Here is a 25,648-nt window from a genome sequence, read left to right as displayed (position 1 = left end):
TAGCTGTTCCTTCCCTCCCCTACCCAGCCTCCAGGGACCCATAGTGGGCACTGTGCCCACAGCTGGCTTCCCTGCCCCCAGGCAGTGCCATTGTGGCCTGGAGTCCTGCCTCCAGCACCCCTGGGCAGTGTCCATGGAAGGCTGAAATGCCCCAACCCCACAGCTCAGCAAGCTCCTCATAGCAAGAACAGCAGCAGGGCCTAGAGACTGGCTCTGCCCTGCTGGCCAACCCTCCTTTGTGAGGGCAGGTGGCCCTTTGTGGATAGGCTGGCTAGCAGCTTTTGTGGTTGTCCTGGCCTGCTGGCCTCTGTCCCTTCTTGGGGTCGTGGGAAGGGCTACCCAGCTTTGGGGTCCAGCCCCAAAGACTTGGGTCTTTCCTGCCCTTCCCCTGCCCCAACGTCCCAGGGAGAACAAACCCCAGGACCCTGGGTGCTGAGAGGGGAATGGAGGCTTGTGCATGAATCTCCTCCACCCCTGCATGGTGCTGGCTGGACACCTGGCTTGGCTTTTCAGGCTAAGCCCTCCAGCTGGTTAACCACTCTCTTCTGGCTTCTCCTGGCTTTGGCAGCCAGTACATGGCTGTGTGGGGAGGTGTGGAAGACCTGGGAGGAGGTGGGTGTGGGACCATGAAGAAGATTGGACAGTGGCTGGAAGGCCCAGGGAGGCAGAGCTGGGGGCAGCCCCTCCAGAAAGGGGTCTGATCCAGAGGGGATCCTGGCTGGGATCATCTTGCACCTTGGACCCACAGGGTGAGGCCTGGCCCCTGGGAGATGCCGGCCCCTCCCACGCATCCCAATCTGTGGACCACACACTGTCACCTCTCAGAACCCTCACTCTAGAAAGACCAGTGGCCAGTCATGCCAGCCCTGGTTGGCCATCATCTCAGAGAAGCGCAACTGTGCAGATGGTGTGGAGGGTGCACAGAAAGCAGGTAGGGCTGGGGCCCTCACCACCATTTGGGGCTACCTGCATGTACCCACCCCTTGCCAAGGGGGAGTGAGGCCCCAGTGTGAGCGACTGGTGTAGGTGCGCACACAGGACAGGGTGCCTCTCAGACAGCAGGCAGATGGGTGGTCCTGTTCATAGCAGAGCCAGGGCCCTAGAGAGTTCCGCCTGGTTCTTAGCATGCCCTTACTTCTCTTTGGGCCCTGGTTTCCCCATCAGTCAGCCTGATGAACTCCCACTCCTGATTTCAACACAAATGACTCTGTTCCATCTGGTTTTATACTTGGGGACCAGGTCCACTAATACCTGGGGACAGAGTTCAGCCACCAGAATCACTGGTCAGCAGTACCTCAGGACAGCTCCCCCATCTGCTCTGTGCCTGCCTGGGCACATCCACTGTCCTGCCCACCCCTGGTGCAGTGGTCTATGTCCAGCTTCTGAGTTGGGGACACTGTATTATACCCAACTTCTGTTGGAAGGTCAGTGGGGTGTGTGTCAGCAATGGGCCGTGATGGCCACTTAGGACTTCACCTCTTGAGTGCATGAATTGCTCCTACCCTCTTGTATGGGCCAATCTGGTCCTCCCAGACCCTACCTGAATCCCTCAGCTTTGAGAGGGAAGTGGGCCAAGACACGAGGTGTGCCAGACACCCAAGTGGGCTGGTCCCATGCTCTCCACCTATTGCCTTGTTCTCAGGGTGGTTCCTGTGGCGGTGTCAGCACATGATGAGCAGGGAAGGGGCTCTGATGACGTGTGTGTCAGGCCATATAATGTGGGTAAAACGGGCTCAGACGCTGGTGACAAAGTGGGGATTGGCCATGACCCATCGTGCCTCCCTAAAGGCCAAGGCAGGAACACTGTGACACCTGGGGAGACTATGGCCATCACAGGACCTCTGCTCACTTCAGGACTAACCAGTGCTTGAGGCCACCCTCATGGACAGGTGGCTCACCCCGCAGCACTGGTCTGGACCCTGCAGACCCTGCCCCCCCCTGCTGCCACACCATCTGTGCCTGAGCCTGAGGGCAGCACCACGGGGTGCCCCCCCAATAAGGTCCTAGTCGGTGGGCTGGAGGGGGCAGAAGAGGCAGAGTGTGGTGTGGAACTTGGAATAGACTGGAGGGGCCAGTGTAGTATCGGGGAGCAGGTGACACCCTAAGAGCTCCCAGGCTTGGGCCGCTGGGTGGTGACAGAGATGAGGTGGGGTGGGGAGCGCATGTGGGGGGAAGGCTCAGAGGTCAGTCCTAAGGGGCTGCTCTGGAAGCTCCATGGCAGCCTTGGGCTCTGATGGCCAGGTGGAAGGCTGCCCTGGGAAGTGGTGAGCAGAGGAAGAAAAGGGACCCAGTGAGCAGATGTGAGAGGAGAGAATTAGGGCTAGGTGGCCCAGCGAGGACCAGGAGGGAGGGCAAGGCCCTTTCCCTATGCAGGATGCCCCAAGGGGTCGGTTGGACAAAGACCCCCAAAGGAACTTTTGGATAGGGCCAGATGGCTGATGACCTTTACAAGATAGTAGAAGGAGGGAGTCCCTGCCAGGAGTCTGGTAGGGGGGCAGCAGAGGGGTGGAGGCAGCGGGGTGTTTCCTTGGGAAGGAGGCCATGGAAAAGCCTGAGGTACAAGGGCCCGGAATGGCTTTGCTCCAGCAGATGAGAGCCATTCCCAGCAGCTGCAGCCCTTTCCTGGTGCCCTGTGTTTGAAGGGCCTTCCCCCTATCCCCTACCGGGGGTCACCTGGAAGCACAGACCTGGGGGTAGGATGGCCCCACTTCCAGGCCCTGTGGAGGAGGGGATGGACCCTACAGACATCTTTTTGGTCCAACACCAAAGGAAAAGGAGAATAATGCTTGTACCTAAAAGTGTGATGCTTGCCCTCCCATGCAGTGGTCTGTTGGTACACATTTTCCAGTAGAAAAGTGTAAGTTTCCCCCAACGTGGCTTAAACATTTCATGGCAGTTTTAAGAAGTCCTGAGCCAGTTATGAGAAGCATCACACTCCTCTTATCGTGACTCTACTTTCATGGAATTCACACTAACCATAGGAATGGGTGGTCTGCCCTTTGTGAGTGCCCCTTAGCCCTGCTGAGTTATTCCTGTCTCCGTGTGGCTGATACTGCGTGAGGAAGGCTGGCAAACCCAAGTTCAGTCTGAGGGGTTAGTGGCTGGGAAGATAAACTACAGCCCCTTGCCCAGAGCTGAGCTGCCCCCACCTGGGAACCGAATCAGGGCAGAGCTTGGGCTTGGGGCAGAAATTGGGGCTCCCGTCTCAGTTTCCCGTCTGTGGAATGAGTGTGATGCACAGCGTCCTCGTCAGGACCAGAGAAAGGACAGGAGGGTGGCTACAGGTTTGGGGGTGCTGTGCATCATATCTCCCACTCAGGGGTTATTATAAGTGCGGGGAGAGGGGCCTGAGGTCCCTCACAGACCATGTGTTGCAGGGTGGAGCACAGAACAGCCACTAGCACCCAAACCCGTCCTTTGGGCCCTTGGAGTACAGGTCCTCAGACCCATACCCTTTTATCCAGCGATGACAATGGGGAATTCAAATGTCCACTCCCAAGTACCCCCTGGACTCCCAGCATGGGTGAACCACCAGGTCCTGCCCTTAGGCCAGTCACGGAACAGAACTAGCTCTGGAGAGGCCTCGGACAGGAGGGGACTAAAGCTCCCACTTCATGCAGTGTGACTGTGTGGCCCAGACGAATCCGGGGTCTGGTGCAGACTCTGCCGGCAGGGCCACCTTTGCCCTGTCCTGTGCTGCTGTGCTTTGTCTGCTCTGCTGGGCCGTCTGGCTCATGGTGGGTTTACTATTCTGTCTCACGGCATTCTTGGAAACTCTCAAACATCTAGTCTTTCCTATAAACTTTTCGATTAGCTTGTCCGGTTTCTCTCTAAACACACCACAAACAAATAGACAAGGCCAAACCAATGGAAGGGAAACAACCAACAAGCAGCTGACAAACCAGGAACAGAAACAGATCCACACAGAAGTTGATCAAAAGAAAACCACCCCCACTGCCCCCACCGCACAGCCAGGGCCCCTCCAGCAAGGCTGAGCGTGAGCAGTGGGAGCAGGCACAGCACAGCCGTGCCTCCAAATAAACCTTGAACTAAAGAAAAAGTAAAAGTGGAAACTCCTAAAAAGTTGGTTAACAGGAAAAAAGTTCATATCAAAAAACTATGATATACATAGGGAACCACAGTAAGGGACCGTGGTAACATTGAATGCTTTTAATATTTGTAGGAGAAAGCAAAGACATAAAGAAGTCACTACTACATTTAATAAATCAGAAAAGTTACAACAAGGAATATAACAAAAGGCACGTTAATATGGATAAAAACTGAAATCTATAAACTAGGCAAAAATTGAAAGGATAAAAGTGGATTCCTTGAAAAGACCAACAAAACAGATGAACTATTAGCAAGTCAGATTAAGAAAAACAAAAATCTCCAACACCGAGGACAGAAACAGATGGGACTACCTATGTAAATAAAATATCAACTACACATACGAAGCAGAGAAAACGACCAAGAAAACCTGAGTATATACAAATAAGATGATGTTAAGTAAGCAAACTGCAAATCCTTGGCACTGCATTTAAGATACATTTAATATAAGATGAATCATTTAGTCCCAAATGACAAAAAACTGACCCAAGAAGGGATGAAAAAGTAAAACAGTACCGCACAGAAAAGATACCGGAGCAGGAGCTAAAGGGCATTGTCTCCGACATCGGGAGCTGCAGAGTGTTCACAGGGAGTTCAATTAACCTTTTCAATTACTATTTCAGGTAAAAGAAAAAGGTAGAAAGTTTACCAATCTATTTTATAACATAAAATGCTCTTAACACAAAGAAGTCTGCAACATACAGCACTGTTGTATAAAGGAACTACAGATGTAAACATTTTTGACAAAACATGAGTAATCAGCTCTACAGCATGGGCATCCCCAACCCCTGGGCTGCTTCACCAGCCCGTGACATGGGCCCTGGAGTTTGCCTCCAGAACCTGGGTCCTGATACTAGGAGCTGGTGGGTCAGGCATGGCATGCCCGGGCGTAGGGGAGGGAGGAGGCGTGGGCAAAAGTCTAAGGCTGCTGTGAGCCCCTTCGAGCCACCAAGCCTGGGATCAGGCGCCAGTGGGGGATAACATCGGTGGCCTCTGTACATGGTGTAAGGAGGTGTCTGTGGGTGATACTGGGCGGGCGCCGGGCTCCTGCCTGCCTGGAGGCCCCCTGCTGTGCCCCTGGGCGCCTGTCCTTAGCTGGGCTTGGGTCTGCACTGTTGTTCTACGGAGTTCCCAGGGTAGCCCTGGAAATGGGGAGGGATTTGCTCTCAAACAAGAATCTCACTGTTTGCACAGCATAGCCTACCATTTAATTAGAAAAATATGTTTTTAATTAACTTTCTCTTAGCAAACACATTGGCTTATGTGAAATGGGGAAAAAACCAATCTGTGCAAGTGAAAGGAGCTGTGTCAGATGCAGGGCTTACTTCAGAATGTGCTGGAGGCTGGGCAGAGCCTGGAGAGGCCAGGCCTGCCCTGTGGGGTCCCTGCAACCTGGCCTGGTGCACTGAGGGGGCACCAGGCCGTGGGGAGAGGCCACATGCCTAGCCCCCTGGCTGGCTGGAAGCACTGTGACCTTGCGCCATGGGCTGGAATTGCTGTTTGTGACAGTGAGGGCCTCCGGTCAGTGGTGACTTAGGTGAGTATGGCTCCTTCCCCCAGGCACAGAGCCTTGGTCACCACAATGACCAATAAAAGGCAAAAAAATTAGGAAAAATTTCCAGAGGTAGAGACTAGGGGCTTTGAGGGGGCCTAAGGGCAGATGGAGTCAACGTGGCCTAAAAACAGGATAAATGGTCATTTCCAGAATTACAATAAAAATTGACATAATACTGATAGATTTCAGCATACTTTGCCAAATAAGTAAGTAAATTCTAGATCAAGCCTATGCATTAGTATGGATACAACAGATCTGAACACCACCCAGGGGAGCCCTCTGTACATACCTGTGTGTGGAGACCTAAAGTGGAACCCCCAGCACCCAGACACCCTGACTCAGACAGATGAGGGTGGAAGGAGGCCGCAGGGCTGTGGGGGGCGAGGGGCATGAGGCTTACAGCAGTGAGGGATGTGGGGAATCCTTGATCTTTGGTAGACAAGTGGCCGGGGAGGCGAAGGCTACCACCAAGACTGTGCTATGGAGAGTGGGGCTGCTGGCACAGAAGGCTCTGGAGTGCGGGGACACCTCAGATGCTGGCCTCCCTGCAGCCTCCAGGGACACCAGAATGCAGGATCTTAGAACCTTTCTCTCCAGCTTGCCTTTGAGTCTAAGACAGCGGGGCAGGGATGCATGAAGTACCTGATGCATACCTCTCACTTCCAACTTTGAGCAAGACCAAAACTCCTTTCTTTAAAGATGTACAGGTGGGGAATCATAGAGAAGTAGCAATCTACTGTGCCTCAAAAGAACAGCATTGATGTGAGTGAGCAGATGTGAGGGCCTCCAACTAAAAAGAGAAGGGAGCTACTGCAAGAAACGGTGATATGTACCAGAAATGGTGACTGACATTCTCAAGGTGAGACCAACTAGTAGACAATCCCAGGAAAAAAACACAGGCAACAACAAAGGATGCTGGGAGGCAGGAAAATCAGAGAGCACACAGCAGACAACCAAGCCAGCTGAGTGGGGCCAGACCCCAAGTCCCATGGGACTCGGGGGAAGCATGGGCAGGCCCAGGAGTCGGGTGGGGTGCTGAGAGTTCCAGGACCAGAGAGAAGTGCAAGAGCCATGTTTTACAGTGGAAGGAGCATCTGTATGGAAGGTGAAACTGATTCTGTGAGTGGAGGGCTCAGCAAGAACCAGCAAAAACTGTGAAAGGGAATCAACATCAGAGCAGTGTTTTGGCCACGTTTTTGAATTTCAAAGACAAATGGATCGTCTGACTTGCACTCTGAAAAGAAAAATCTAAAGAACCTACAAAATCCTCACATTTCTTGAATCCATCTGAGATGGAGGTAAAAGGGCAAAGAACCTGAGAGCTAACAGGAAACGGGCCTCTCCTAGGATGGCCCCGTGACCTTTAGCCTCTGATGTCATCCTGGGATTATGTTAGATTACGTGGCAAAGGGATTCTGTGGACGTGATTAAGGCTGCCGGTCAGTTGACTTTGAGCTAACCACAGGGAGATCATCCAGCCTCGCCCAACTGTGTGCGCCCTTTAGGTGGTGGCCGAAGAGGAAGCAGAGAGGTGTGAGGGGATCTGGTATGCGGCCCCCAGAGGCCCAGGCTGGGGGGCAGTGGCCTCTGGGAGCTGAGTGACCCTGCAGACAGCCAGGGAATGGGACTTCAGCCTGAACACTGCAAGACTGGGGGCACTGGGAGGGGACGGGAAGTCACATGCCAGGCTGGACTTCCGACTCCTGGGGCTGTGGGTTTGAGTGGGGCTGTCTGCGGTTTAGTTTGAGTCCTCAGTAATCTTTAGTGAAAACTGTTGCATGCATGTGGGCTGCTGTGAGTGGACAGCCTGGGCCTGCAGATCCGAGGGAAGTGTGGACACATCGGCAGGCTCCCTATGCCCCGCAGGCAGGTGTGGGAGGGGAGCGCCCAGGGAAGAGATTTCACCAGGCCCCCAGGGCACAGGCAGATACAAAGCTGTAGGGTCACACAGGGCCCTCTCCCCTAGAGGGGAGCAGCTGCTCATGCCAAAGGGAAGGGGGAGTGACCCTTATAGCAGAAGAGATGGTGCAGGAGAGATCAGCCATCAGGGAGGATGTAGGGCACATCAGTCACCACAGCTAACCCCTGGGACAAATTCCCCCAGAGAGGCAACAACTGTGATTCGGGGTTGACACCAAAGCCAGGCCAACAAGACGGAGGCTAAAAACATACAGAGCAAAGATGCAGAGGCCAAGAGGGGAGAAGATGCCCGCAAGACTCCAGACAGACAGGCCAGCAGGCCACAGAGGCCACTCTGCTGGGAGAAGCCGCACAGCGCATCATGGCAATCTGCAGGTCACAGACCTTGAGAGATAAGAGGAGATGTTAACATAAATGCATGAGAAGGTTCACTTGTCACTCTGACAAATTTGGGAGTGGGATCAAATGTGGACTGTTTGGATCATGTGTTCGTAAAGGTTGATCTAAAATATCTGTTTCAAATCGTGTGAGCTGCAGACAGGAAGCTTTGTTTTCAGAGGCATACGGAATGCCCAGCCCAGCCAGGTCAGCCTTCGGGCCCCCACGTCTCCTTGGCATCTCTCAAGTCTGGCCACTTTCTCTGGCCAGGCCACCTGCAGCCTTTGGACCTCTCCGAGCCTCCTGCCAGAAGAGAAATTCCCTTTCATCTCACAACCCCACCCCCTAGCCAGCAACACTTGCTCCTGGCAGATAAAGAGGTAGCTCTCTTGGCAGCCTGGCCTCTGCCCCTAACCTCTCCTCTCTCTCCTGCAGGAGGCCAACTCCTCAGAGGCTTAGTGGACCAAGGCCCTTGACTGCCTGGCTTGAGTGCTGACAGCCCTGTGGTGGCCTCTGAGGGCTGCCAGGCCCCCAGGCCACAGGAAGCCAGCAAGGGGTGGGGGTAGAGGCCAGACCTGGCTTCTGCGTGCGGCCCTGAGGTGAGGCCTGGCCCACTGCCCCCAGGACCCTCTGTGGCTCCCTCCTTAGAGGGAGGAGACCTAGTTTGTGCTACCCCTGTGTCTTTGTGCCTAGTCCCATCTTTCCAATGTGGCTAGGGGGAGCCCTGGCTCCTTGCCACCAGGGGTGGCTACCCAGGGGCCTCACCCAGGCACCCTGTTCTCCAGGCTTCTGGGGTCTGTGAGGGAGCCCGCTGGAATGCCTCAGCTGGCCCTGGCCCAGTCTTGAGGGGGTCTCAGCCCACCACCAGCATGCATGGGCTTCCCACTAGCAGATGGGAGGGTGCCTGGGCCGGGCCCCCCATCCACCCAGGCCTGGCTGCCCCTTCTCCAGGCCCAGGCTCCTCACCCGAGAGCCATAGACCCAGTGGCCACCTCTGTTCACAAAGCCTGGAATGTAGAGACGTTACCTGAGTTTGTCCTGTGCAACCCCCTCCCATTTCTGAGGGCCACGGAAATGGGTCTTGGAGCAACAGGATGTGACCCCCACAAAGAGCCCTAAGCTAATAGCCAGTCGTTGTGACAGGCACCTGTAGCCCTAGCTACTTGGGAGGCAGAGGCAGGAGAATCGCTTAAGCCCAGGAGGTGGAGGTTGCTGTGAGCTGTGATGCCACAGCACTCTACCCAGGGCAATAGCTTGAGGCTCTGTCTCAAAAAAAAAACAACAAAAAACAAAAAACAAAGAGCCCTAAGGTCAGGTCAGTGCCCCCTCAGTGCCTGCTGCTGGAGGCCTCGGCTTTGCCCCTTGCTGGCTGGGCCACCAGGGCCAAGCCCCCATCTCCCCAGTCTGTAGAGTGAGGGCTAGGACCGAGTGAGGACAGCTCTGCCAGGACAGCCCCAGGCAGCAGTGCCCACGCTCTGATGATCTCGAGGCCACCACTGCAGCCCAGCCTGTCCTTTATCCACAGGGACCCACCCAGGTCACCCTCTGGCTCCTGCCCTGACCCCCTGGAAGCCCAGAGAGCACCCTCCCTTCTGCTTTCTGCCCTGTGGCCACCTCCTGGGATGTGAGGGTGACCGAGCAACCCTGTCCCTCAGTCCCTGGTCCTAGGTCCCCATCTGTTGCTTGTCCTACCTGGAGCCGCAGCTTCTCCTGGCTGGCTACCTGCACGCTGGCCAGGTGTTTAGTCTCCGGCCTGCGGAGCGCCTTCTTCTGCAGGGCCCGCAATGTCCGGGCTCTGCTTAGAGCACTCTCTGCCTGGCACCAGCCTGTGGGGCAAGCAGGATGGCTCGAGGGTCTCCGATACCCCTTACAGCCCACAGTCTGAGGCTGGGTGGGCTGGTGGGGAGAGGCTCCTCTGTTGGGCAGCTCAAGGGTCCTGGGCTTGGCCTGGGGTCCCCATCCCCCAGCTGGACTCCGGGTCCTCTGTCCCTGCCTGTCCTACACCCCACCTTCTTCCTTCCTCCACCAATGCCCTGCTGGGCCCTGGACCCACCCCCCTGGGCAGACCCTCAGATATGATGGGGGGACACGGGGAAGGGGTCTGAGCAGCGCCTGCCTGGGGAAGACAGTGCCAGGCAAGGGCCTTGAGTGGGAGCGAGGAGGCCAGTGTACTAGGAGGGGTTGGGGCCAATCCAGACAGGGCCTTTCATGGCCTCTGGATTTTATTTCCCCGTGATGGGGACGTTGCTACCACCAGTGCCAACTGCTGGGCCAGCCTCAGAGGGGTGCGCTGCTTTGGATGTTGCCCTAGATCCATCCCTGAGCAGTCTGAGGACCACCACATGGTCATGGTAGGCAATGAGCAAGGATTTGGTGGTGACCTCCACAGCTGCTCCTGTGGGGTCTAGGGTGGTGGGGAGGGAAATCACCTTCTTTTGCCTGGACCAGGGCTGTCTGCAGCTGCCCCATGTGGCCCTGGGTTTGGGCACACTGGCTCTTGGCCTTGCTCAGCTGTTGGCTCAGGCTGGCTGCCTGGGCACAGTAGTCATCCTGGGCAGAAGGAAGGAGGTCAGCGGGGCAGCTGGAGGGCAAGCAGGGGGCCAGGGTCCATTGGAGGGTTGGGTGTCAGGGGGAAGCTCATGGTCTAGCTTGGGGTCAGAGGGCAAGGCAGAGGCAGGGTGGCTGTGGGCTGCAGAGGGCCAGGCAGAACTGGGTGGCTGAGCTGACCTGTAGGCCTAGGGCAGGCAGGGGCTGAGTGGGCAGAGTCCAGGTTTCCAGTACAGATGTCATGGGGGAGCTGGCTGGTGGTAGCCACAGCCTGTGGGTTGGGGTACTCTGGCCAGGACTGGGATTGAGTGGGGCCCAAAGGGAACAGGTGTCCATGGAGGACCCTGGGACAGGACTTGCTGACTATTTTTCCTGCAGCCCCACCCACTTGAGTCCCTGGCTCACCCTGCCCTTGGAGAGTCAGGAGGGGACAGCCCACACGTAGGTTAGGGAGAAGCCCTGGGGCCAGGAGCACAAGCTAAGGGTGACCTTGCCCCTGGGGACAGTTCTTCAGGGCATGGCATGGAAAGGAGAATGCCCTGCCTCAGACCCCAGTGGGTGTCACAGCAGGGCCTGGGTCCAGGAGCTTTGCTGCCAGGCCTGAAGGAGGGGCAGTACCCAGCCACTACAGGTACTAGGGTTTCAATGGACAATAGTATTATTGGAATTTGTCGCAACAAATAAGGAGTGTCTGGACACTGACCCGCAGGGCCCTACTAGGATCTTTGCAGATCCAGGTCAAGTGGACAGGCAGAGAGTAGTCTGAGAGTGAATGCATCCAGCCCTGTGCCCTAAAGCCCCTCAGGGCAGTGCTGGGTGGGTGTGAAAGATCCAAGCCTCCTTACCCGGTCCCGCTGGGCATCCCAAAGCTTTTGGACAAGGTCCCGTAGGGCGTCACGCACAGATGCTGTGTCCATGACCTCTGGTCCAAGGTTTCCAGGTATAGGTGAGTGGGGCCTGGTGGGGATGCTGGCACCCTGCCACCCAGGGCAGGCCCTGGAGCTTTCAGAGCCTGCTGGGGTGGTATGGAAGGGAACTTAGCCGCAGGTGAACGCCTTCCCCTTTCTCTGTGCTGCCCCTGCCTGAAGGAGCTCAGGGGACGTAGCATAGGCTCCTAAAATTGCTGACTGGCCCAGCCCTGACTGTACACTGTGGGGCTCTGGTGGGCTTGGGGTGCTCCAGGCCAGGGACAGAGTTGGGACAGAAGCCCTCCTGCCACCACTGAGGACGCTGACCTCTCACAAGGGGTCCAGGTGGCTCAGGGGAGGCCGAAGGGCTCTGTCCCCGAAGCCCCAGGCCACGGCGGAGGGTAGAGCACATCCGGTCTAGCTGGGCCTCTGCATCCCTCCTTGCGCCCTGGGCCCAGGCCAGGTCCTGCTCCAGGCTGCGAATCCGGTGACAGGCCCCGTCCAGGCGAGTCTGGAGGCTATTGGCCATGCTGCTGGTCTGCTGCAGCCTCCTTGTGACACTGTGGAGTTTGGTCTGGAGGGTCTGCTGGGCCTCCTGGCTCTCTCGGATGTGTTCCTGAAACCGCTGTCCCCGGGCCTCCTCTGTGGTCTCCATCTCTGCCAACCTCTGCTGCAGCCTCAGGACCTATAGGAGGGACATCAGGGGCTCCTGCCAGCTGGGAGTGGATGACCAGGCTGAGAGGGAGGCCCTGACTGCTGCCTCAGAACCACCTGCCCTTTTAGGACTTGCCCCCAGGTCTCTTGGTCTCAAGCCCTAGGTAGGCCACAGGCAGAGGGACTCTGAGTCTGCCTCCCAGTTACGTGTCGGGCAGCAGAGGTGCAGGGCCACATCTCAGCTCCCTCCTTGGGTGGGTGGCCATGATATAATGAGCCCATCCATAGAGGTGTGGGGGTGTCCCATAGGCTGAGAGAGGCGAGCTCCTCTGCATGAGTGCCACTATATTCATGACTTTAGGTCTGAACTGAGCCTTGGCCCCTTTGGACTATGGGGAGTCTAAGGTCCCTGGCCACATGTGGCATAGACCCTGAGCAAACAGAGCCCCAGGCAATGGGAAGCTGAGCAGAGAGTCTCTGGAGCAGTATGGGGGCTGCACACAGGTGGGCGTGGAGGGGACATGCGTGCAGGAGTGGGTGTGTTGAGCAGGTGGAGGGTAGGGGACACGTGAGGAGTGCAAGCTGTGCGCACTTGTGGGTGGAGTTGAGCTCTGCATCTTGAGGCTGTCTGGGAACCAGCTGTTGGGGGCCACTCCACCTCTGCCCAGGTTGAGAACTCTGCCCTTTTCTAAAACACAGAAACCCCAGAGCTTGGGGTCATGGCTTTTGCTGGACTGATTCACTCAGAGTCCTTTCCCTGGTCCTGTGGCACATGGCTGCGTTAGGAAGCAAGAAGACCCCCAGGTGCCTCTGAGGAAATGGGCCTGGACCTCCCTCTGCTCCCCAGGCCGAGTGTGTCTGCCTCCCACAGGGTCCTTCCTGGCCATTCCCAGTGGGTAGTGCCCTCCCACCTCCTTCTGGGCACCCTCCAAGGCGGCCTCCGTGGTGGTTGCCCATCTCTGCAGCTCCAGGGCCTCCTGTGCACTCTGCTGCCACCGCTGCACTTCGTGGGCACACTGGGCCTGCAGCTGGCTCAGCTCTTGGGTCTTCCTCTGGTTCTCGGCCTCCAGGGTCCTCACCTGGGAATGTGTGGATGGCACTAGTGGGGTCGCTTGGCCACTATGCCAGACCAGGCCAGTTCCCCCAACCCACTGCTGCCCCTGCTCACTCGTTCTCCCTTGTGGCACTGCCACACTCAGGGAGGCCCAGTGTAAGCTCCCCCCTGGGCGAGGCCCCCGACACCTTTACATGCTCCCAACCAGAACTGTCCCCCTAACCCTTCCTCAGCCACATGCCTGGTATCTGCTCACTGGGGTGGGACACTGAGGACATGGGGCAAGGAGGAGGGCTCAGTTAGGAGGGCAGGTACCCCTAGGTCACACTGACAGGAAATCAGGCTCCCAGGGAGAACTGGGGCATCACCCACAGTAGCGAGTGAGCACGGCCACCTCCAGGGGATCCCAGCCCCGTAAGCCATTGAGTTTGGGGAGCTGTAGTGGCCAAGGCCTCCCTGCCTGCTTTCCTCTTCCTCTAGAAAATGTTTGCATTTTTCCCTCCTTGGGCTTACCACCTGAGGCCCTAAGTCTGGGGACAGAGTGTTGTGAAGGCAGCCGAGGCCAGGTCTAGGACTTTCATGTTGCAGTTCTGGGGGTGCCCTGGGTGGGTATGGGGGAGCTGGGACCCGTCTCTGCAGCAGGCAGCGTGTCAAAGCTCCCCACCACCCTACCTGTCTGCGGCGCTCCTGGAGCTCCCGGTGGGTGTTCCCCCGCGCCCGCTCCAGCTCCCACAGGCTGGCCCTCAGCATCCCAGCCTCCCGCTGCGCAGCCACTCTGGCCTCCTCCAGGACAAGCAGCCTCTGCTCCTTTTCCTCCAGGGACCGCTTAAAACTGAGGAGGTTCCCAGGCTGGGGCCAGGGACACAGCCAGGGACCCAGCCCCTTCCTGGGGTGGCTGTCCCAGTTGCCTGGCAGGTCTCTGCCCACTTAGGAAGACCCTACCCCACCTTCAGTCCCTACAGTGTCCCCAAGCCCAGCCTCTGCAGGGCTCTATTTGGACACACATCCACCCAAATCTGAGCACCTAAGTGGTCCCTTCCACTGTCCATCTTCTTGCCGCCTTCCCGCCAGCCACACTTCCAGATACCTGACACCTAGCCCAGCCTGGTGTCTATGCTGCCCCGTGCAGGCTGCAGTCCAGCCTGGCTGTTCTCCCCTACTCTACTGAGTAGGCCCTACTCTCAGCCTAGCCCTCCTGCCCATCTGGCCTGTTGACAGGAACTCCCTGCAGCAGGGATAGGTCTGTCTATGTACCTGGCCCCCTGCACAGACCAGCACTGTGCTGCCTGGGCTGGGCAGCAGGAGGCCTGCTTGGCTTGTCTGCCCTGCTGCTGTCCACCGGGCCCAGCTGCTCCACAGGACACCCTCACCCCCCTCCTCAGCTCCTCCTCTCCAAGGCCCAGTGGAGTAAGTGGCAGGCCACCAGTGCTCCCTGGGGCTGCCTTATACCTGGCCTTCTCCTGCTCCACCCTGCGGAGGGCTGCCCGCAGCTCACTGTTGGAGTGCCACAGCACATCCTGCTCCCGGGCCTCATCACCCAGCGCCTGGCGGGCCTCCTCGGCCTCCCTGCGCAGCCCCTCGCGGCTCTTCTGGGCACCCTGCAGCTCCTGGCGCAGCACGGCCACCCCTTCCTGGGCCACATCCAGTTGTGCCCGCAGCTTCTCAGCCTGGAAAGGTGTAGGCAAGTGGAGGGGCCGTCTGGGGGCGGGGGCAGGGGACACAGAGCCTGATGCTCCTGGGACAACCACTGGGACACAGGGCCTCTGACCTTGGTCTGGCAGGCACCAGTGTCCCAACAAGTCCTCAGTCTCCAAGCACTTTGTCCCCCTCGCCCCACCCCTCCCCACACTACCTCTCCCTAATGGTGCAGAGGCTGCAGGGTAGCTTGAGAGGGCTGTGGCAGAGAGTCAGCCCCAGAGCCATGCAGACCCTGCCTTGACTCTGCCTGCACTCCTTCCCTGGACCCTGGGATGCTGACCATTGCTCAGAAGGGCCTGCCTGGGACATGGTTCTGCCCACATGTGGGCACTGTCCCCTCTCATATTCAGCTGACACTGCCCTTTGGCCATTCCTATCTAGTACCTACTCCTCTCCTTAGGTAACAGGGTGGCCCCAGGGCCACTGTTTGCTCTGGTGTGGACAGCATGTCAGCAGGTGATTTGGCACTGACCCCGGTACAGCTATGGGCTAGCCTATACCTTGGACTTCCTTTGTCCATTGCTATGAGAGGCAGCAGGGAGGGAGAGTCTCTGGGCTCTCCTGAAATCTTCCTGCAGGCCTAGGGGCCACTTAAGCTGGGCTGTCTAGCTGCTTGGGCAGGGGGCTGGTGCAGTCGCAGGAGCGTCCTGTAAGGCTCAGTCCACAGAAGTGTGGGCCTCTCAATCCTGAGGGAAGCGAGACTTCACATGTCCCTAGACTCTGGACTTGCAGCCCAACTGCTGGCCTCAAGCTGCTCTGTACCCCTATGAGCTAACCCATGGAGGACAGGGGCCACAGGTTGTGACCCTTATCCCCTCAGGCTTCTCTGGGCCCAGAGTGTGACCACCCAGCCCCTGCCATGTGCCCTCCCCATCACCCAGGTGGGGGCCTACTAACTCTGTGGGTCAGGTCGGGGTCCCCCTGTCAGTTCCCTGCCCTGGGATACCAGGCATCTCAAAGCACCCATGAGAGCCATGCGGGGGGTTGTCTGGAGCAGAGCCTCAGCCCTGGGCTAGGGGCTATCCAGTCCTCAGTACCCAGGCTGTGGGGGCCTTGCCAGGTACAGCTCTGGCCCTGGTCCCTGCCTCCCAGGCCTGCACTCTGGCCTTGACCAGAAATCTTGGAGAAGGCTCCATTCTGGCTCTTGTGTGTCCCTGGGGAGAAGTGGGGAGCCAGCGGGGGCATGGGCGAGAGGGAAGCCGCAAAACTCAGCGGCGCCAATTCGCCCGTTTGCCAAAAGCAAACCCCTCTCCTCTGGCTGCTTTCACGGGGTGTTGTCCAGGCCCCTGGCCGGCCTGGCTCCTAAGTCTGACCACTGTTATTGTTGTTCTGTTTTTGGGAAGGGCCTGAGCCTCCCCCCCCCAACCCCCACATGTGGGAGCCACAACTGTGCTGAGCTTTTTCCGCCGAGCTCAGCAGAAATCCGCCTAGAAGGTCAAGGACCAGCGAAGCGGCGGCGATCAGTCATAAAAGAAACTGTTTTCATTTCCCAGGGCAGAGGAGATGAAAACAAGCAAAACAAACGGGCAAGGGCCCCCCACCCGCCTCTCTCTGCCTCATGAGAACAACCATCCCTTTTACAGGAATTTAACAGCCAAATCACTTAATGTGATTATAATAATTATTTCTTTACTAGAAATTGTATAAACAGCCTCTTTTGAAATCTCCTGCAGGAAGGCGGCTCCAGAGCTTTGCAGGGAGGAGGGCAGGAGAAAGCAGAGAGGGGGCTACAGTGAGGACTGGCCCCCTGGTGTGTGTGTGTGTGTGTGTATGTGTATGCATGTGCAAGACACACTCCAGTGTGCTTGGCATGCATGTGTGTGAATGCCTGTTCACATGCATGAGTGATGTGTGTGCATGCATGTGTGTGGTGCACATTCTTGTGTGTACACATGTGCACTTCTTGGTACCCAGATGTGTTTACATGTCTAAGCACTGTGTGCACATGTGTGTGGGGTGTGCATACTCATTGTGCACTTATCACTTTGTGTGTAATGGTATACGTAGGTGTATGTGATCTCAAGGTGTGCATGGTGTGTCCACAAGTGGTTCACGAACGTGTAAGCAGAAGCGTTTAAAGACTGTTGAACTGCAGGGGTTCCTGACGCCCCTGGGCAGCTAGGCGCCTGGGGGCTCTGCCTGCTTCCCTCTGCCAACGCTCACGGCGACTCCTCACCACTCCAGCCTCTGCAGCCGCCTGTTGCCTCCCCTTCCTCTCCAGTTTCCCCTCTCTCCCTTCTGGGCGTCCCTCGTTCCTTTCTAGGTTCCCCTATTCCTTCTGGGGACCCCTCCTCCCTTTCTAGGCTCTCTCCGAGAACCCAGACTTTCCACAACGGCTGTACCTTTCTCTTCATCCCGGAGAACGAACCCCCACCCCCACCCACAGCCCCCGCTCCACCTCCGGCCTCCCCGCCCCGCCTCAGCCCCGCCCCTCAGCTACCACACCCCTCCCCCTGCCTTCCCTCTCCGCCCCGCCCCCGCCCCCATGCCCCGCCCCTGCCATTCCTCCCCGTCCCCTTACCACCCCTAGTCTTGAAACCTCATTTTGCTTCCCCGTGTGGTCTCTGACAGTTCCTGACTTTGAAATCTGTTGAAAGGAGACCTTTCTTTTCGGGGCCAATGTAAACAGCCCGTCAAGTTAAATCATGCTCTCTTCCTCTCTCTCCTGCCCTGGGGGCGCTAGGGGGCCCAGGCTCCTCCTCACTCTGCCCCCACTGGCCGACCTGGCCTCTGGGGTCTGGTGTGTGCTGGCAGCTCGTGCCAGGGCCCGGCCAGGTCAGTGCCTGGCCCGCCTCCTCTGGAGTACAGCCCAGGGAATGTGCGAGGCCTCCTTGTTCCTGAGGGCCTCACTGGGGCTCCAGCTGACTCTCCACCTCCAGCCCAGAGCTGCATGGGCCTCCAGCTCTCGCCACTCACAGGCGTCCCCAAGTCCTGTGAATCTCCTCAGAACCCCTCTGCAGTCTGCCTGCCTGCGGAGCCCAGCTGGCCTATCCAGCCTCACCCAAAACTGTCCCACACCACACATCACTGTCCTGACTCCTATGGGCCTGTGTCAACCTCTTTCAGGCCGCCCCTGAAAACCCACTAAAATCCCCACTTCTACTACTGACCTTATCCCAAATCCAGCCCCACCCACCTGGTGCCCAGACCCAGTGGGGTACCTGATCGTGCTGTGTGTGGGAGCCTGGCACAGCTCTGCCTTGTCCAGGCACTTGCTGGACGGAGGGTCTTTGGGCTGAGGGTAGGGCACCCTGCCCCAGGTCACACCTGTCTCTCAGGAAGGCCTTGGGTGGGAGCCATACAAGGGCCACTGCCTTGCTGGGGGGCACAGGTGCCTCCCTGAGTCCATTTTCTCAGCTATGTGTGGATCTAGAGGGCTGAACTGGCTGAGTGGGTCTGGCTTTCTCAGAGGTGCTGCGTCCCACAGTGCAGGGAGAAGGCCACGTGTGCTGCACACTCTTCCAGGACACAGCAGGCCAGCAGGAACCATGTCCCGGACCTGCCCCTACCCCACCAGAGCCCCATAGCCCACTTGGCAGGTCCCTTCCCTCTCAACCCACTAAACCAGGACTCTGAATCAGGTCCAGCCCACTTTCTCCTCAAAGCCAAATTCAACACTTTAGAAGGTTAGACAAGATCTTTCTTTTCACTAAAAGGAAGTGCCAGCAGCTGGCGGCAGGAGCTGGCCCCATCTCCCAGGTCTGTGGCTAGTGTGTCAGGTGCCCCAGGCCTCTATTACGGTTTGCCTCTCCCCAGCCCAGGCACCCCCTCTCCTGCAGGGGCCTCTCCCTCCTTTGGGCACCCCACACTTTTCTCCCTTCCAGGTGCCCGCACTGGCCTAGTGGGCCTGGGTACTCCCAACCTCTCCTGCCCGGAGCCTTGTCCCCCTCACCTCTCTCCCCACGTGGCTTCTCTCAGCCGCCATGTCTTGGAGACTCTGGGTTAGAGCCGTGGCCTCCCTCTGATGGGTGCAGATGGCGGCCTCGAACTCAGCCTGCAGGGCCTTTAGCTCCTCCGTGGTGCTGCTGATGGTGGCCTGGGGGGAGCAGAGAGCCCACAGTGGTAACGAGGAGGCTGGCCTGAAGCACAGTCTGCTGTAGCGGGGCTGGAGTTGGGGGCTTGTACCTGGGACTTGGTGGAGCAGAGGCCTGAGGTGCACTCCTGTGAGGGCCCTTGTCCACCCCCTAGTGCCTTTCCTCTGGGGTCCCCAAGCTGCCAGGCCTGGGCAGTGGGCAGCAAGGGCTGGGGACTCAGGCACTGATCCCTTTCTGATGGGCAATGAGGGAATAGGAACAGTCACCTGGCAAACAATAAATAGTAGGCTCTGAAGGAACTAAGGACATTTCACCCCAAAATATGATTCCTTGGTATAAAGCAGCAGTTCTCAACCTGTGGGTGGCAAACCCTTTGTAATAATGAAAATACATCCTGCATATCAGATATTTACATTATGATTCATAACAGTAGCAAAATTACAGTTATGAAGTAGCAACGAAAATAATTTTATGGTTGGGGGGTCACCACAACATGAGTAACTGTATTAAAGGGTCGCGGCATTAGGAAGCTAGGAAGGTTGAGAACCACTGGATAAAGAATATTTTGAATTAAAGGCCATTCATATTCAGAAAGCATTGGAAGAGGCCTTTCCCCTAAAACCTGAGTAACCTGACTGGGGATCAAAAGAGGCTACTGACTTCCTCTTTTACACGCTAAGAGACCTGGCCCCAAATCATTTAAAACACAATACCTTTCCCTCAGAGTAACTTACAAGTCAATTTGTTTCTCCCCATCTATACTTCCCTCCCTAGCAACTGTCTGCTGCACTATACTCCATTTTCTCCCCTTCCCACTTCCAAAAGGCATCTATAAAGGTCTAGGACCATCACTGAGACTTTGGGTGATCATTCTCGTGGTTACCCCCATGAGCATGGTATTTGGAAATAAACCTTTATCTTACTAATCTACTGTAATTATGAGTTGATCTTTCAGCAAACCAACCAAGGGAAAAGGGCAGGTGTCACTGTCCTTGAATGAGGCTAGCACTTGGGACTACCTTGACTGGAGAGTGGGGCTCTGCCCTCTGCAGGCTCACTGGCCATACAAACCTTGCTGGCATGAGAGGAGCACCCTAAGTCCTGTGGCCTGGGGCACCCACTGCAGTCGGCAAGGAGGCCTGCCCCCAGCCCTGTGGCCTAAGCCCAACCCCTGCAAGGCCAGGAGGCCAGGGCTTGAGAGCAAGAGGCAGGGCATGGCCAGGGTGGAGGGAGCTGGGCCCTGTCTGTCAATTGGCTTTCGATTTCCCAAACTGCCAAACAGGCAGGGGTATTGGGGGATGTCCACTACTGTCCCCCCAGCTTTAAACCTGTGCATGGTCACAGACATGCCTGGGAGGCAGCCACTCCCTCAGCCCGCACACAGAGAGGGACGCTGCCTCCTGGGTCGGGCAGCTCTGATATCCATTTAGGACTCAGCTCAACCCAGATCTGCTCCCCTGTTGGCCACACCATCTAAGATGCTCTTCTCTGGAAGACTGCTGTCCGCAGGCCCCCTGCAGGGTCTGCTCACCGACTGGCCAGGCTTGGCCCCTGGCAGTGCTCTGAGTGTCTCCTTTTCTGCTAGAAGATGCCACCCTGCTTACCCTGGGCTGAGGCCCTGTGGAGGCCCAAACCAGCCTCCTTGCAAGGACCCTTCCCAGCTCCCTCTGCCCCTGGCCTGGGGCAGCAGGGCTGTCTGGACCCAGGATGGTCTCGGCTCCCCAGACCTCAGTGTCCACAGTAGGAAAGGTTTGGAACTCTCCCTCTTAGGGCACCAGGCGGGTGGGCTCGGGTGATGTACCAAGCTGCTGGGTAGTGCAGGTGGGCAGCTGCGGGGGCTGGGCCCTCTGGACCTGGCTTTGTGCTCCAGTGGGGACAGGTGCCCACATGACTACCCTTGTCCTGATCTTTGGGAGTCCCCAGATATACTCTGTGGCTACCTGCGCTGGAGGCTCTGCTAAGGTGGAGGTCCTGCTGGGCTCTGCCTCCTCCTGGCAGAGGAGCCATCATTGCACCCCTTCTGAAACTGTCCTGCTGTCTCTCTGGACAGGCCAGTGTCATCTTGGGTTGTGGCTCTGGGGTCTCAGCATGGCCCAGAACTGCCCATGGTGGGTGCTCAGCAAGGCTGGGCTGTAGGACACCCTATGTGGGCCTCGGGGACAAGGCACCAGCTGGGAGTCCTGGTGGCAGTAGCAACTCTGCTGGGAGGACCCTCTGCCCATCCGGCGGGGTGGCTCTTTTTCACATCATCTCCCGACTGGTGTTCTTTGGGTGGCATTTCTCTCCTGCTCCTCTCATCGGTTTTATTTTTTTAATTTATTTTTATTTATTTAGAGACAGAGCCTCAAGCTATAGCCCTGGGTAGAGTGCTGTGGTATGACAGCTCACAGCAACCTCAAACTCTTGGGCTTAAGCAATCCTCTGGCCTCAGCCTCCCAAGTAGCTGGGACTACAGGCGCCCGCCACAGTGCCCGGCTACTTTTTGGTTGCAGCCATCATTGTTGTTTGGCAGGCCTGGGCCGGATTTGAACCCGCCAGCTCTGGAGTATGTGGCTGGTGCGTTAGCCGCTTGAGCTACAGGCACCACCCTCTCATCGGTTTTAATTTCCATTTTCTGAGCTGAGGTGGCAAAAGAACCCTGATGAGCTCCCCATAGAGCCCAGCTGGCTGGTGGATCTGGTCCTGAGTCCAGGGGCAGACTCAGGGCCAGCACAAAAGAAGGCTCCAGAAGCCAGTGCTGGCTCCGAGGAGATCCCTCTGCAAGCTGCAGGCTCAGCTGCCAAGTCTCTGTGGGCTTTCCTGGTTCCCTGCCTACAGGGTGGGGCTGAGGGAACAGCTGGACAGGGGTTGGGAGGCAGGAGGGGTGCAGTATCCATTCTGATGCCAAGTTCTGTCCCTGGGGCCCCTCAGACCCCTCCTGGCCTGTGCCCAGGGCAGGCCATCCAGGCCTTGGGCAGGAAGAGAGAGAGCAAGGGTGGGGGCTCCCAGGAGTGAGCAGGAAGTTTTTGGCAAGACTTTCCTAGGGCATCAGGAGTTCCTTTGGGCTCCCTGCTCAGGTGACCAAGAATTGATTTGTGGTGTCAGGTAGGAGTGGCTGAAGACACACCCTGGTAGCCAACTTCTCATTGCAAGACCCTTCTGGCTGCATGAGACCCTGGGTATTCCCCACAAACCCCAGTCCTGGCCATCAGAGCAACTGAGCAGTTTCACAAGGCCCCAGCCAGGCGGCCTGCTCACACCTCCCCAGCAGTCAGCAACAAACAAAACTTCTGCAGCCCAGGCCTGCAGTGAGCCGGCATTCTGGTGCTGACAAACTGAGTCACTCATTCCACACTACTGGAACATCTGACCTTGTGTCCCTAGGGCTGGGAACACCCTAGAGACCAGGGCGGAAAGGGGTCTCTTGGGCTAAAAATGAGCAAACAAGTACCACAGTGGGGAGCACCTCCCTGCAGTTGTCATGGCCAGGAAGGACGACAGGTGTGGGTCCAGCAAGCAAGCTGTGTGTGGTCAGAGAGGGCCTGGGTCCAGCCTCACCCCTGGGCCCACCTGCTCCCCAGGAAGGGCTGTGTCCCCTGTGCCTCAAGGGTGTCCCTCCATGCCCAGTGCCCATCCCCACCTGTGTCCTTTCAGGCCCAGTCCACCACCAGCCACGGAGGACAGCAGTCCTGATTCCAGCTGCAAACAGCCCTCCTCAGACTCCCTAAGCCCATGGTGGCCCCTCCTGAGCTCTCGGGCCACCTCCTCCCTATGATGAGCCCTTGTCTCTTCATCACCCACCTGGGGCTTGGCACCACTTCACATGTGGACTGAAGCCTTTGTGCTCTGGAGGTCAGAAGCTACCCTGCCGGCAACAGCAGTGGGTGCCTGGCCTTGCCCGTGGTGTCACAGGTCCCAGCGTCCCCTCTATAGAGCCCTCCCAAACATGGGCTCTGGATGAGGAATCAGGGGACCCTGGTGACCCTAGCTGACCACCCGCAGCAGCCCTGTGAATGTGAGGACCTCCATTCACTGGCTGGGGGTGGCTACTTGCTAGGGGGTTTCCTGGCCCTGCTCAGGACTCTGTGGCTGTCCTTTCCAGCTGAGGGTTATTCTGGGTGCAGCTAGTCCTCTCCACTTCAGTTCTCTTTTGGAAAGGACCTCCCTGGGGGGAGGGAGTCGGGCTGAAGAGGCTGAAGAGGCTGTGCTCACCATTCCCCGCTGAGTTCTTCTGTGAGCAGCTGAGAGCACAGACAGGTAGGGCTGGGCTGGTATGGTCAGGGGTCACAGGCCTGGGTTCTACCCCTACCCCACTCGCTGCCACTACACTGTGTGCAGCCCCAGGCCGAGTCAAGCCATCCCCTCTTTGGTTTCTGACCAACCCTGAGTCTGAGGGACAAATGGGCCAGGTGGAGTCCTGGTGCTCAGGGCTGTGGGCAGGAACCAGGACAGAGCTCTGGTTCACTCTAGGCTTTCCTGTCCATTGAAACAGTGTGCCCCTCAGCAGGAGACCTGGAGAGACCAGGGGAAATTGAGGTTCCAGCTGGTGGGGATGGAGGGAGACATGCTACTAGGACTGGCAGCAGGGTTGTGCCTGTGGGGTCTGCCAGCACCTACAGGGCTGTGCCTGCAGCTAGTGGTGTGGGGGCTCACCTCAGCTAGCTGCTGCCGGCTCTGGGCCTCCTCCCGCACCTGCTTCAGCTCCTGGGAGGTCCTGGAGAGCTCCTTGCTCAGCAGGCTGAGCTCAGCTTCTTTCAGAGACAGAGCCTGGATGTGAGAGAGTCGGGGAGGCTCAGGGGAGGAGGCCACAGCAGAATGTGGACTGCTAAAGCCCCTGCCCCAACACAGCAGCTCGTTTCCACATCCCTACCTCTGGGGAGCAGAGGTGGGGCCCTGAGTCCTGGGCCCACTCTGTCAAAGAGTGTCCTGCCTCCATGTCTGTGCTTGGGCAGCCCCTCACAGTGTACTTCTGCTTCCTGCCCCCGTCCAAAACCCTGCTCCTCCCAGTGCAGGTTAAGAGGCACTATTTTTTTATTTATTAGAGACAGGATCTCAGTCACCCAGGCTGGAGTGCATGATCATGATAACAGCTCACTGCAGCCTCAAACTCCTGGGCTCAAGTTATCCTCCTGCCTCAGCCTCCCAACTAGCTGGGACTATAGGTGCTGACCACAATGTCTGGCTAATTTTTCTGTTTTTAGTAGAGATGAGATCTTATTTTTGTTCAGGCTGGTCTCAAACTCCTGAGCTCAGGCGATCCACCTGCCTCAGCCTCCCAGAATGCTGCAATTACAGGCCTAAGCCACAGAGCTTGGCTGGTATTCTGTTTTAAACAATATTTAAAAGCAATGCTCCCCCTTGTCCCCTCCCTCCCTCAAGCCTGAGCTTGTTTGTTCTGCCTGAGGCACCTCTAGCACTTTGTGAACCTGCCCCTCACTGGCCTTGCCTCTTCCCCATGTGGCTCTCACTCCTAGATATAGCAAGAAAGTCTTTGTTAAAATTTTAGAGAAAACTTCATCAAATATGGAAGTTTGGCAATCTCTGGGGGTGAAGGCTTCACTTTGCAAATAGAACCAAGCAAGTCAAACTCATACTTAGTAGGTAATAAATGGAGAATCAAAGTAAAAATGGTACCCCTGGGCTGGCTATTCTATTTCTTTGAGTCTTGCTTCACATAGAATTCTCTTCTTTGCTATGGAAATAAGATCTTCTGAGGACTGGTCTGTGACTGAAGACATCACAGTTTCCTCAGAAGGCATATGGAATTTACCTAGCGGGCCATCGGATCCCTGGCTCTACTTCTCTGCTCTGCCTATTCTCTGCACAGGCCCTGTGAAATGAAGGAAAGTCAGCTGGGAAGAGATCCCAGGAAAGCCCCACTAGCTGCCCTGGCAACAACTGCCCACCGACCTGGCCTTCTGTGTCATGACCCAGGGGATGACTTACCATGGTCATGCTAGTGTGTGGCGTATATTCATCTTCCTAGCCTGATCTCCTTTTTGACTGAGCTCCCCTCTCTCTGCTGTGTGTGACATTGGGAAGTTGCAATTGTAGTCACATAGAACAGGCAATTTAGCCAAGTAGTTGGACTTGGAGGGAAATGAGGGTCTGCATGGGTCTGTGAATGACCATGCCATGTCCCCAGGTGTGTTGCTTCCCCCAAGTCCATTTTCTCATCTATCCAGTGAGAATAATGACTTTACATCCCAAGAGTCTTTGACCCACCCATCACCTCCTCTGCCTGGGTCTGCTCAACCTCAGCCTCTCCTCATCCTCCCTGGCCCCAGCCTCTTATGTCCAATCCCAGTTAGATCACCCCTGCTCAAGAACGTCCTGTGGCTCCCTATCACCTGAACTTGGCATTTGAGGCACACTGGAAAAGCCTGGACACTGAGGGTAGCTTTTATAGGACCAGTGTCTGAGTCTCAACAGCTGGTTGGATACAAGGATGATTAGGGTGATTGATAGTTGTATGCTTGAACTGGTGTCAGGTGAGTTGGACACATTGGATGTGTGGATGACTGGACTACTGGCTGGCTGATCCAGTGGAGGGATGTATTGTCAGATACATGGGTGAATGACAGCTGAGTGTGTGGACAAATGGAAGGGTGAATAGATGGATGAATGGTCAGATGAGTGAGGAGTAGTCATGTGGATGGATGGTTGGATGCATGAATAGTTGGATGGATGTTCAAGTGAACTGATGGATGAAAAGACTGATGGTTAGCTGTGTGCATGGAGAATTGTGTGTGTGTGTGTGTGTGTGTGTGTATGGCCATATATGTGGGTGGATAGCTGGATGTGTGGAAAGCAG

The 25,648-nt window shown here is 56.9% G+C and overlaps 1 protein-coding gene across 3 annotated transcripts in view; it reads right to left on the bottom strand.

The window, feature by feature from the left end:
• Positions 1–25,648, bottom strand: part of CROCC2 (ciliary rootlet coiled-coil, rootletin family member 2) — a 63,558-nt gene that overhangs the window by 5,141 nt on the left and 32,769 nt on the right. Inside the window, exons 19-28 of one of the 3 annotated variants that reach the window (XM_053597777.1) lie at positions 23,488–23,601; positions 18,714–18,857; positions 14,573–14,790; positions 13,796–13,955; positions 12,981–13,148; positions 11,743–12,100; positions 11,353–11,522; positions 10,390–10,510; positions 9,653–9,786; positions 7,849–8,263 (exon numbers count right to left, since the gene is read on the bottom strand). In XM_053597777.1, the coding sequence (XP_053453752.1) occupies positions 8,204–8,263; positions 9,653–9,786; positions 10,390–10,510; positions 11,353–11,522; positions 11,743–12,100; positions 12,981–13,148; positions 13,796–13,955; positions 14,573–14,790; positions 18,714–18,857; positions 23,488–23,601 (1,647 nt within the window). In that variant the 3' untranslated portion in view covers positions 7,849–8,203. Of the gene's footprint in view, positions 1–7,848; positions 8,264–9,652; positions 9,787–10,389; positions 10,511–11,352; positions 11,523–11,742; positions 12,101–12,980; positions 13,149–13,795; positions 13,956–14,572; positions 14,791–18,713; positions 18,858–23,487; positions 23,602–25,648 lie in introns of those variants that run through there. The other 2 variants (XM_053597775.1, XM_053597776.1) reach the window with 2 other exon arrangements.

This window comes from Nycticebus coucang, chromosome 7, assembly GCF_027406575.1.
Source record: "Nycticebus coucang isolate mNycCou1 chromosome 7, mNycCou1.pri, whole genome shotgun sequence".
NCBI lineage: Eukaryota > Metazoa > Chordata > Mammalia > Primates > Lorisidae > Nycticebus > Nycticebus coucang.
Note: the sequence above shows the minus strand (reverse complement) of the source record. Positions and strands in the feature narration are given on the sequence as shown.